Source organism: Fundulus heteroclitus, chromosome 8 (genome assembly GCF_011125445.2).
Source record: "Fundulus heteroclitus isolate FHET01 chromosome 8, MU-UCD_Fhet_4.1, whole genome shotgun sequence".
Classification (NCBI taxonomy): domain Eukaryota; kingdom Metazoa; phylum Chordata; class Actinopteri; order Cyprinodontiformes; family Fundulidae; genus Fundulus; species Fundulus heteroclitus.
The window spans coordinates 12,714,349-12,726,415 of record NC_046368.1 but is presented as its reverse complement, the minus strand read 5'-3'; the positions used below and the strand labels follow the sequence as shown (position 1 = coordinate 12,726,415).

At 41.4% G+C, this 12,067-nt stretch overlaps 1 protein-coding gene across 1 annotated transcript in view; it reads left to right on the top strand.

The window, feature by feature from the left end:
- The window catches only part of plppr1 (phospholipid phosphatase related 1), a 74,473-nt gene that overhangs the window by 47,443 nt on the left and 14,963 nt on the right, over nt 1–12,067 (top strand). Inside the window, exons 4-5 of the mRNA XM_012869445.3 lie at nt 8,476–8,608; nt 11,803–12,053. Coding sequence (XP_012724899.2) covers nt 8,476–8,608; nt 11,803–12,053 — 384 coding nt within the window. The remainder of the gene's footprint in view (nt 1–8,475; nt 8,609–11,802; nt 12,054–12,067) is intronic.

The following is a 12,067-nucleotide window of genomic DNA, read 5'->3' as shown; positions in this document are numbered from 1 at the left end:
ATATCACCATTGTAGCTTCGCATTTTCACCGGCGTTGCATACACTCGCATTAACCATTTAAATTGTCATTTTAAGGTGCGTGTTGACGGATCTGGTATGAGCCAGAGTGCATGCTTTCTGCCAATCTTCATCTGACGGATCTAGTAATAAATCATCCTTCCAAGCCTATAGTCTGTCACAGGAGGTCTCGGTCACTCTCATTTTTTGTCCAATATTAATTCTGTCTCCATTTTAATCCAAACAATTCTTAGGTTTTTGCATTCACCTTTTTTAATCTTGACAGATGTAACTATTAATGTGAATGGGTCACAGCAGAGACAGTCAGCCTACAGTTAATAATACAGATAATTATTCCTGTGCTATTTCAGAATATTACTGGTGGAAATAAAATAAAGATGGAACAAGAAAGCCACAACAGGCTATACCCATGTTTAAAGACTGTTGATTAAACGCCTACTGTTGCAGTTGCAGCAGTCAGCCACCAGGTGTCAGTATTGCTCTATTCTAACGTTTTAAGTCAGGCATCGTGACTAGATTTTAGCCCATTATTAAAACAAACCATGGTAGATGGTTTTCTTTTTTGTGATTTTTTTGTTTTTTGTTTTTTCAATTCTCAGCTTCTCCATTTGTAATGTAATACGGACTTGAAGTCATGTTAGTCAATAGCACAGTAATAAAAGCGGAGCATTAGTATGTTTTATGGATATTTCTTCTTTGGTGATATTTATCATACCACAAATTTAAAAGGCTTTTTCAACTTGATTGGTTTTCGTTTATCTAACGTGAGTAATAATAACACTAAATGAAAAGGAGGATACATTTACATGTTTTTATTTGAATTCACTAGCTGTGGTTTTTGGATGATCAATAATAAAATTGATTTTTTTCTGCATCTTAAAAAAAAGGTTCATTCCATGTATGTCTCACTACTGGAAAAAAATAATAATTAAAAGCAACCACGTGTCAAATCATCTTTACCTATCAAAGATGATAGGTGAAGGGTCAATTGGGAAACGGACTGTGTTGTTTCTCATTCTTCCTCCAGTCTTTTGCCGCTGACATAACCAAGCACGTAACTTTTAAAAAACCTGGTTCAGATCAACAAAGGGTGCAGGCTGAATGAAGTAACTCCTTGGGTCTGCTTGGCAATTTAACGGGAATAAGACAAATTATATATTTGGCTGGCGGTAGTGTGCTGTGGTGGTGATATGTGAAGCGTGGCCACTTCATTCTCTGTGGAGAAAATAATTGTTTGTGTGTCACTGATATGTGGCGCTTCTTCAGCACTTTTGAGCTTATTCCAGAGACTCTGTTTAGGATTTAGTTTATTTTAAAAATAGTTGTTTGTGCTCTACACATTTATATTCAAGTGTAGAGAACAACATACACTGCCTGGCCAAAAAAACAAACAATATAAATGCTGCTACCGGAATTTATATAAGCAATTAGGTGCTAGTCTCCTATTGGATAATGATTCTCTAATTGGACAGGGCTTTCCACGACAAGTTATTAAACCCCAGCTGATGTGACAAGTAGCTTCTTGTTTCTTAAACAACCGTGTTGAAAGACACATCCTGTGGTCGTGGAAAAACATGATAGTCTTTAAGAAGGGTCAGATCATTGGAAAGCATGTAGCTGAGAAGGAGATTGCAGAAACTACTAAAATTGGTTTGAGAGCTGCCCAAAGCAATATTAAAAGTGAAAGGATAGTGGGGAGCCGTTGTCTTCGAGGGAGAAAAGTGGTCAGAGAAAAATCCAGAATGATCACTAAAACATTTGACCATATAAGTCATATAAATCATATAAAAGAAAAATAACATAGAACTCAGGAGTGTGTTTAATAGTGACAGAGCATTTCCACGTGCACAGTGTGAGGGGGTGTCAAGGGATTGGGACTGAACAGCTGTGTAGCCTTAAGAAAACCACTAAAAAGTAAAGCTAACCAGAATAAAAGGCACCCATCATGCCAAGTGCCTACTGGGCGCAGTGCTATGATCTGGGGTTGCTGCAGTTGGTCCGGTTCAGGTTCAGCAACATTATGTGCCCAAAGAATGAGGTCAGCTGGCTAACTGGATATACTAAAGGACCAGGTTATTCCATCAATGGATCTCTCCTGCCCAATGGCACAGGCATATTTCTTTTTTTTTTTTTTTTTTTTTTTTTTTCCCAGTGTCCTGTCTAGCAATGTGGCAATAAAAATTGATATCTTAATGCCAAATAGAGCTCGACAGATTTTACTTTCACAAGTGGAGCAAACAGCTTTCGCCATAATGCTCCGCTTGATTTGTGCGTGTAAATAGCTTTATTGTGATTCCTGCAGGGAGAATTTCAAATTATATGGACACTACAATGGGAAAGTAGGAGAGTAAAAGAAAAACAAGAACAGAAAAAAAGAAAAAGAGAAAGAAGAGGTGAAAGAAAGAAGAGATAAAAGGAAGAGAATGATAAAACTTCCTCTGTCTGCTCCATCACCTGGAAAGAGACACAAAAAGAACAGCACAACCAACAGACATAAAGCAACAGATACAATCGTGTAACACCTTGATACCATTGCTAAATCATATGTATTATTATTTAAGCTGACATGTGTAATGTGATACCTAAAAAAAAAAAAAGGTAAAAGAAAGTAAATAAATTATAGCCTTTCTGTATATAAGTGAACATTTAATACCTGGGACCCAGCACCTGTGGGAGATTGTGAGAGTGCACTAGTTTAGGTGAAAATTATCCAGAAGGAAATGGCTTGATAGTGATTGTGGAGAACCGAAGACCCACCTTCCCCGAGCACAGAGGCAGGGGTCAGGGGACCCATAACCCCGGACTCCCAAAGGGGCCCCCAAAGCAGTGCGCCCGAGAGGGGCCTTCACAGGAAATGTACAACCCCCCCCTGAGGAAAGAGGAGAGACGACCCCGAGGAAATCCCCCAGCCACCGCAATGCCGACGCCCCCAAGAGCCGCGGGGACGAGCCCGTGGGCTCCGCCGGCAGCCGGCCCCGCTGAAGTGGTCCTGGCCATGGGCCGCGCCCCACCCCCGCGGCAGGGGCCCCGGCCGCCCCCCGGGGGGCCAGGCCCCGCGAAGCCACCGCCGGGAATGGGCCGGCGCCCACCCGGGAACCCGCCCCAAACCCGAGGACCGCCAACGCGCCAGAGGGTCAAGGCGCCCGCCAACGAAGTGGAGGAGGGCAGGACGTGGGGGGATGGGCTCCGCACCTAGCGGAGACTTGAGATGATCTTGGGAGAGGGAGCGGACCGAACCCAAACCTGGGGAAAAAAAAAAAAAACAAAAAAAAAAAAACTCATTCACACCATCCCTCCCTTGTGCCCCACTCGCCACACACAGACACAAAAAAATAAATAAATAAATAAAATAAATAAATAAAATAAAAAATAAATAAAAAAAAAGGACGCTTTACACACATTCTCACATAGCATTCACATCCAAAAAACCCAAGTGGGGGGGGGGGGGGGGTCACCACAATTCAACAATACGACTGCCTGTGCCCGACCCCCGGCCCCGCCCCCGGACCAGGCGCCCCCCGGACCAGGCCCCCCAAAGAGGGGGGGGCCGACACGACCCGTACGGGCCATCCGACCAGAGCCCCCCATCACCCACTATATACCTAATAAACCCCCTCCCACCCCGACCTTACCCTAGCCACCCCTGCCCCCCATCCCTTCCTGGGGAGAGCAGAGGCGTCAGCCCCAGATCCGGTAAGCCGCCGGCCAGCCGCAACAGCCCCCCGCCAAGACCCCGTACCCAGTGGCCCGCACCTCCTCCAGGCCCCAGACTCCGTGCTGCGATCGGAGATCGGGGGTGTGCAAAAGACCCCCGATCCTCCCTACGCCCGCTCAGATGTTATGTTGTTGCATGTTGTTCTCAGGTGTGTTTAAAACTGGGAGCACCGAAGGGGGTGCACGGCACAGGCATATTTCATGATGACGTCAGGATTCATCGGGCTAAAATTATGAAAGAGTGATTCAGGGAGCATGAGGTCATTTTGCCACAATGGTCCAGACCTTAACCCCACTGAGGATCTTTGATATGCGCTGGAGAAGGCTTTGTGGAGCGGGCAGACTCTACCATCATCAAGATCTTGGTGTAAGATTATTGCAACACTGCATGGAAATAAACGTCGTGATATTGCAGAGCAAATGCTAAAGCAGTCTACTGAATTATTATTATTATTAGTATTATTATTATTATTATTAATAATAATAATAATAATAATAATAATAATAATAATAATAATAATAATAATAATAATATAATAATATTTTTTTTTTTTTTGTGGTGACCCCCTTTTTTTGGCCAGGCAGTGTACAAGTAATAATTAATCTTTCATAACAAAACTATATGCTGGGTTCCTAAAACGTATCAGATTTTATAGAAGGCTATGCCATGTCTGTTTAGATACAGAAAATAAAACAAAATAGGGAAATACTATTTATTCCCTTTCCCCCTCTCCAGCCAGTCAGCCAGCCATAAATACAAAGGAAAGGTATGTAGTTACACTGTACTTAAAAAGCCACTTAGATCTGGTAAAGTGTATAGTTTGACTTAAAACTAGTGTAGAAACATTGGATATAGCTCCTGTAGCTCTTAAGCGCTTTTGCAACCATACATTTCTGGAGACTTTGTTGAAGCTTTAAAAAAAAATTGTGTTTTGTTTTACATTTTCTGGTATCTCAATATTTTTATACATCTGAGGACTTAAATCCTACGTAGGAAAGATTAACCCAATTGAGCTTTTAGCTGTACACTGTGTCACATTTGCTTATCTCCGGTTTCCCCTCCTCTCCAGCTGACACCCTCCTGATTGACTGATGTTACAATTTCAAGAGGCACCAAATCATAATTGTAGTGGTTGAATCAGTCCGACTCCGACACACAATAAGACGCTAGCGTCCTGCTGCTTCTTTGTGTCTCAAGTGTTTGTGGCTTTAAGGCTCTGAAACGTGCGGCCATCAGTGCTTAACTAATGTGCCATTGGAATCCTGGTCCAACTAATAAAACGCATCACGTTTTCTGCCTAAAGCGAGGCATCGCTATGAGTCAACGCATCACACATTGATCTATTCAGATAGTTTTCATCAATATCACAGTAAATTTGTTTCCCTCAATGTAAAACTTGTGTGTAAAGCATTCATTTTTGCAATAAGATTTTTTTTTTTTCCTTAACACTTGCTGTCCATCCTTTATGCTATGATAGTCTGCAGGTTAAACTTGAGGCTGGACGTTTAAATCTTTGCCTCACAAAACAGAGAAACAGCCAATATAAATGAACAAGGACAGGCCTGAGATGTTGGCCAATTAGCGCAGAAGCAGTAATTTAAGCAGGATGTTCCACATGGCTGGATCACCTGGGATGTGTGGAGGTTAGACGGGTCAAACTCAAGCAATTGTCTATAAACTTGTTCAGTCGTGAAGAGGCATCGAAAGGTCTGTCCATATTGCCAAGACAACATGCTGTCCAACAGAAACAGGGTTGAGGTCTTGGAGTAGAAGTCCCTAGGAGAGGCTTTTAAGTTCTAGTACTTTTTTTTTATTTTATTTTTTTTTTTTTAAAAGGTAATCACACTTTTTTCTCTGTGTACCCTTTTACATTGAGCCGCATGAATCTATTGGCTCGCCATGTTTTTTTTTTTGTGTGTACTTGGGCAGTATAATGAGTTGCAAACACATCATTTTTTTAAATATTCAATAACTCTAAAAATAAATAAATGTCTTTTTGTTTTTCAAGAGATTCCTGTTTGTTTTAACACGGAAGTTCCACGAGACATTCGGCACAAACGTTTAATTAAGAGTATCATCCAAAGTCGTTAACGGAATACAATTTTGAGTAAAACTACGGCTGGAAAGATGTTCCGCCCCAACTTTAGGAAATAATTTGGACATGAAATTTAACACAAACACCAAAATTTTCTCAGTTGGCTATGTGAATGAAAGTCCTGCTTCCGAAGTGAATCGCGTCTGAGTAAATACCTCTTTACCCACTGTAAAATGATGCTTTGTGTTTTTTTTTTTTTTTTTTTTTTTTTTTTTTTTTTTTTTGGAGGAAATTCTGCCCATGTTTACGTGTTTTTAAGCAAAACAGCCAGAAAAGGCTGCTTTAGACTCAGAAAGACAAGAGTTGTTTAGCCACAAAACATTAATACCCCTTTGCAAATTTATGTTTAAAGTAATCTTTTCCATCTACCAGTTTTTAATAATATATTTTTTTCATTCCCGTTTATGAGGTTGTCGTTGAGAGATGACCATCTCATTTTCTATCAGAAGACGCACCCTGGTTGAAGGAAAATGATTCGAATCTAAATCTGACAGGGGTATGAATAATTTTGGGCTGTGCTTGAACCAAGAATGGTTGCAGTGAATCTACTGCAGAAAAGTAGCTCATACCATGTGTAGCAGGTCTCCAAAGCACAGAGCAAACTGCCTTTCATTTTTAAGTCCGTCGCATTCAGAGTTGTCGGTGTTTAAAGACGATGATTTAGCACGCTGCACCCACATAAACATCCTGCTAACCTGATGCAGCTGTTCATTCATTTTAGAGCTCAATCATTTCGACAAGTGGAGCTCCTTTGTACACCAAACGTTGATTTGCTAATATTCATCATGAAGATGTATGTCTGCCTGAATTGAGAAGTTGTTTTTCTGTATTTAATGCAGGCTAAAGTGTTTCCTCGCCTATATTTACTGTTCATATGACCAAAAATTAGATGTAAAATTAACCTTAGAGGTATTATCTGAAAAGAATGGACCCGCTCCTTATCGGACTCCTTGAAACTGAAGAATTAACCGCCGGCTGTTTTCAACACCGTCCAGTCGGAGCTGAATTTAAAATGCCACAGTTGAATCAGGCGGCGAGGAACGGCATCTTCTCCTCAGTAGGCCGAAGGCAAGTGTTCTGTGCAGGGAGTGGACGCACCGCATTTCTACCCAAAGACAAATTACATGCTGTTGCAAATTGATATTCAGCACAATCATTGTCTTAAGTAATGAAAGTTTGTTTTTAAAGAAATCAGAAGCCAGATTTTTAATCGTTGAGCATTTGATAATTCAACAGCTTGCAAATTCTGTACACCAAACATCTGTGTGTTTGTTTTTTTTAGGGTCTGTTACTCAAAAAGACTCACTGAAGGCTTTACAAGTTCTTTCAAATATATGTTGTTTAACCTTTTCATTTTCTGCTCAAACATCACCGTGTCAGTTGAACTCCCCGTTGTTCCTCAGTGTCTGAAACGATTCGTGCCGATGGTCGTTTTCAGTCAGGTTCCATGACATTTCTCTAAAAGAGAAGGGGACTCGGCGTTCGCTGTAACAATGCAGTCATGCAGTGGTGCCTAACCTTTACAGTAGGGACTCAGACTCCAGTGATACACATACTTTTAGGCAAGATGTAGCTGTTTGGAAATGTTAACGTCACCAGCTGGAAATAACTTACCCTTGTGCCATATTTCAAGAACTTCAATGCTAAGGAAGGGTTTACAATAAAGCGTCTGTCAGTGTTTCTTGTTTCTATCTCTCAACCAGCATAGAATCCTAGACTATAATCTGTTTTTGTAAGTTGTGATGCTTTACAGGACTGTTTCATGGAGGTTTGGCCGTGCTTCACATAGGGTTCCCGGGAGAAGTATTTCCATCTCTTAAACCTTTCCACATTTTCTCAGTGTGCAACCACAAGCTTCACCGGATTGTAGGGCTGGACGATATAGAAGAAAAGCAGATAGATAAAATAGAGATAAAAAAAAAAAAATTTTAAAAACTGGATAAAATTTTTCTTGTTTCCCAATTATCCACTGTTTTGTGTTGGCCTATCAAGGAGAATTCCAATAAAATCCATTGAAATGTGTTGTTGCACGGCTTTAAAATGTAAAAAAAATAAAAAATCCAAGGGGTGTGAATACTTTTCCGAGGCACAATAAATTTTCTGTATTTTTTTGTTTTGTTTGTTTGTTGTTTTTGTTAGCTGGCATCCACACATCATTCCTTCCATGCAGATGGAAATAGAAAAAAAAAAAGAGAAAAACCCAGAACTTTCCTGAGGCTCCAGACGAACTCTTTTACAAAACCATCACAAAGACACATAACATACTAGGGCTACAATTCTGTGCTAATATACAATAACTGCATCCACGGGCTCCCTTTAAAACACACATATATTCTATAACAGCATGCAGCACCCAAGGCGGCAGGCAATGAGTTTCATTTTGTGGGTCCAGCAGCAGTTTTTCCATTAGACCTGATGTAATGTCCACTCCATAATGGACCTGATGAAAGGCTGCATTAGAACACACTCGTTTATGAACACGGGCCAAACTGGGACAAAATGTCCCCGCGATTCTTCATAGTACGCCAAAGTGTTTGGCTCTTTGCTTATCCTTGTTTGTGTCCCTTTCTCTTTGCTCTTTCTGTTTTGGATCTTGACCTCTGATTTTCTCTCTCTCTCTCTCTCTCTCTGCTTTTCCTGTAAACAGATCTTCATTGGGGAGGTGTCCATGTACGTGATGAAATCAACGAGGGAAGCCCTCCTGGCCCAGGAGAAAACGATAGTGACAGGAGATTGTTGTTACCTCAATCCACTAATTCGCCGCATCATACGCTTTATAGGTGAGAGCATCATCGGGTCTTGCTGTCTAAGGCCATTTACGTTGAGGGTGGCGGGCAGCATCTGTCCGTTTGCTTGTTCTTAAACCTTTACGTGCACACATATATCTTTTTTATTATCATTATTATCATCATTATCATCAAAATCTTGCAGTTCTAATCGCAAAGTTTAGTTGGGGATAAAAAAGAGAAGTTAAAAGGCAAATGATTTGTGTCTACCTATGTTTTCTGTGTACATCCTGAGCCCGTGTCTGTCTCAAAAAAGGTTTCACTATGGCAACGCAGGGTGATAAGAAAGATTTACAAAAAAAGTCAATTGAGAAATACAGTTCCTTGCAAAACCAATAATGACCCTCAACCTTTTCACGTTTTGCCACAGCCACAAACATAATTCATCAATTTAGGATTTGTTAAAACAGGCCAACATCCAGTCCAAAATACTTCCACGTGAATAAGAACTAAAGCTAAATTTATCCTTAAGTGTCCTAAACACCTACTTTCTAGAGGTTTTGATCTCCTTCCATCTGGCCGCCGTTCTAGTGTGACTAAGATTAGAACAAGGCATGCCAGGGTTTCTGTTATTCCTGCTGCCATTGTGGAGCTGAATCTCCCTGGCTGTGGTTGCACTACCCAGACTAGTCCAAGCCCCAGGCCTTTGAACTACAACACACACTCTGATGTTCACGATATCCATGACGCACGACACACTTTTTATTTCACATTATTCAATTCCTTAGTGTAACTATGTGCTTAGGTGTATCAGCAGCACTTGGGAGTGGTAATATATGTTCAAGCTCCATGCATTTCTCTGAAATTTGTGATTCTGTTGTGCCAAGTGAGTGACTGATTTAAAGATTGTGTCCTCTGTGTCTATGTCTGCTGTACATCAAATTTCTCTTCGGGATATTAATAAAGCTGAACCGAACAGACCAACGTTGTGCATTAACGTGAAGTGGGAGGAACATTCTTAAGCTTTGGCATGTACATGTATTCAGCTCCCTTTTCCTATGATGGCTCACTTCCAACATATAAGAAATCTGTAAGAAGTAAAGAAATATACGCTTCTTGAAAGAGTCCCATTTTAAGGGGATATAATGTAACCACTATCTGAAGCAGGTGTAAGTTGATATTGATGTAGGAAATTGTGGGACTGCATTAGATTTACCCCCGGACTATCTTATTACCTGTTTTACACAAATATTTTAAAATAAATAAATAAATACAAATTCAAATTACTCACAATCCCAGATAACTGATTAAAGGGGTTCTTAATACAGAGGTGTTGGCCTACTGAAAAGCATGTCCATGTACTGAACATGATCCAATAGTTGGTTCTCGCTCCTTTCTCGTGAATCGGGTGAATTAATGTGGAGTGGAATAAAGGTGATCAGTCTGTGCCACTGCTATGCCATCAGGTAAGGAAGCCCAGGTTGCTTTAATGGCGGCTTTTAACAGGACTAGATTGTTGGGGGTTGGTGTCCACACCTTGTTACTCTCTCCCAAGAGTTTGCATAGGCTCCAATGAGGCTTTGGAATCTTCTCAAGGCGAAAGTTGTTCTTGCTGCCTGTGCGACTTTCTCTACCATGCCATGATGCATCTCAATAATTCATGTAGAAAAAAAAACACAACTTTTTTTGTTTGTTTGTATTTTTCCACCATAGTTTTTCCTTCCACTTAGCTTTCCATCAGCATGTTTGGATCTGGCGCTGTGGACAAACCCGGTTCCTGCTGAGAAAACCCACTGGGTCTTACTGGCATCTTTTTTTCAAACCATATTTCTCACCCTTGAACTAAAACCCCATTCAACTGCGTAACCAGTCTTGAAACGCTCTCAAGGCAAGTCACTTATATATACTTAAAACTTTTATCGAGCAATTTCTCCGATTTAAAGGATCATTGAGGCCCTTTTCGCTTTCCATTCTCTTCTGTTGCCTTCTCGCGCTAATCCCCCTTCTCTATTTCCCCCGATGCCCTTCACACAGTCCCTGTTCTCCCTCGCAGACAGCCGTTCACACACTCGCACACATTCGCTGAGCAACCAGCCTGCACCCAAAGCCTGGATGACAATACAAAGGACAGTAATTTCATGGCTAAGCAGGCTAGATAATCAGCAGCCATATTTCACAGCAAAGGGAAGGCAGACACAGACACTGGTCGGGGTTGGTGGGCTGAAAGTGTCAGTGCAATCATTCATATTAAATGTGGATTCTATCGCCCCCCCACCCCCGCACCTTTTGTCTCTGCCCCAAGCCCGTTGTTTCTTCATGCCGACAAAAACTTAAATTCCTTGTTAGCAAAATATTTATCCTCTTTTTTTTTTTTTTTTTAATAATGCATTAATAAATGCTAAAAGTTGGATTAAAACCAACGCCCGTGTTTGATCAGCTCCATACTGCACCCGCCAACACCTGACCAGTAGGTTGAGCACAATTTGCATTCAGTCGTCCGTTTCAGTGTTTCTTCATTCAGGAAATACTACAGTGTATTCAGTGGAGCGATTACCTACATAATCCACGTTCTCGGTGAAAAGCTCCCCGTCCGATATGTATTCGCACCAACTTTAAGAGCGGTGAGCCTGTGCATACATTCTCAGTCGGGCTAATCTCTGCGCGTTCTGAGGCATTCGTGCCAAATAGATTAGTGTGAGTGAGTAGGGTGTGTTCGGAAATAAAATGTCTCACTAGGTTATGCGCAGGGTTCCCAAACAGACTGGAAAAAGCCTAGAGGTGAATTGAGTTAAAACTGTTCAAACTGTGTGAAGATTTTAGCATTTTTTTTTTCAGACTTTCACACCTATCCTGTTGTCTAAACGCTGTCTAAATCTGTCCGTCCAGCCGTCCGTCCATTTCTTTCAGGTTCCGTACTTAAAGTCTGACCAGTGTAGAGATAAATTCAATGCACATGCTTGCATTTATGTTAGAAAAGTTACTAAAAAGGTTTAAGAACCCCTCAAATGTAAGTGTGGAATGCGAAATATTAATGCTGATAATGCTGTTTTTGGAAACATGACAAGAGTTGAGGGCTCCTTTGGTGGTGGGAGCAGGACACCTACAGTCCAGTTCAACCCCATTTAAAACCGATGCTAACACTAGTGAAGTGTTTTTTTGTTGTTTTTTTTGTTGTTTTTTTTTCTTCCTTGTATAACTGTTTTACTGCTGTGAATTTTCACATGCTGACACCTGTTCCTGTCTCCCAGGTGTGTTTGCGTTCGGCCTGTTTGCCACGGACATCTTCGTCAATGCAGGCCAGGTAGTGACCGGAGGCCTCTCGCCTTACTTCCTGTCGGTCTGCAAGCCCAATTACACCGGCACCGAGTGTCGGTTCAATCACCAGTTTATTGTCAACGGAAACATTTGCACTGGGAACCCCACTGCTGTGGAGAAAGCTCGCCGCTCTTTCCCATCCAAGGATGCGTCGCTGAGTGTTTACTCCGCCGTGTACCTGACGGTGAGTAGAGTGTG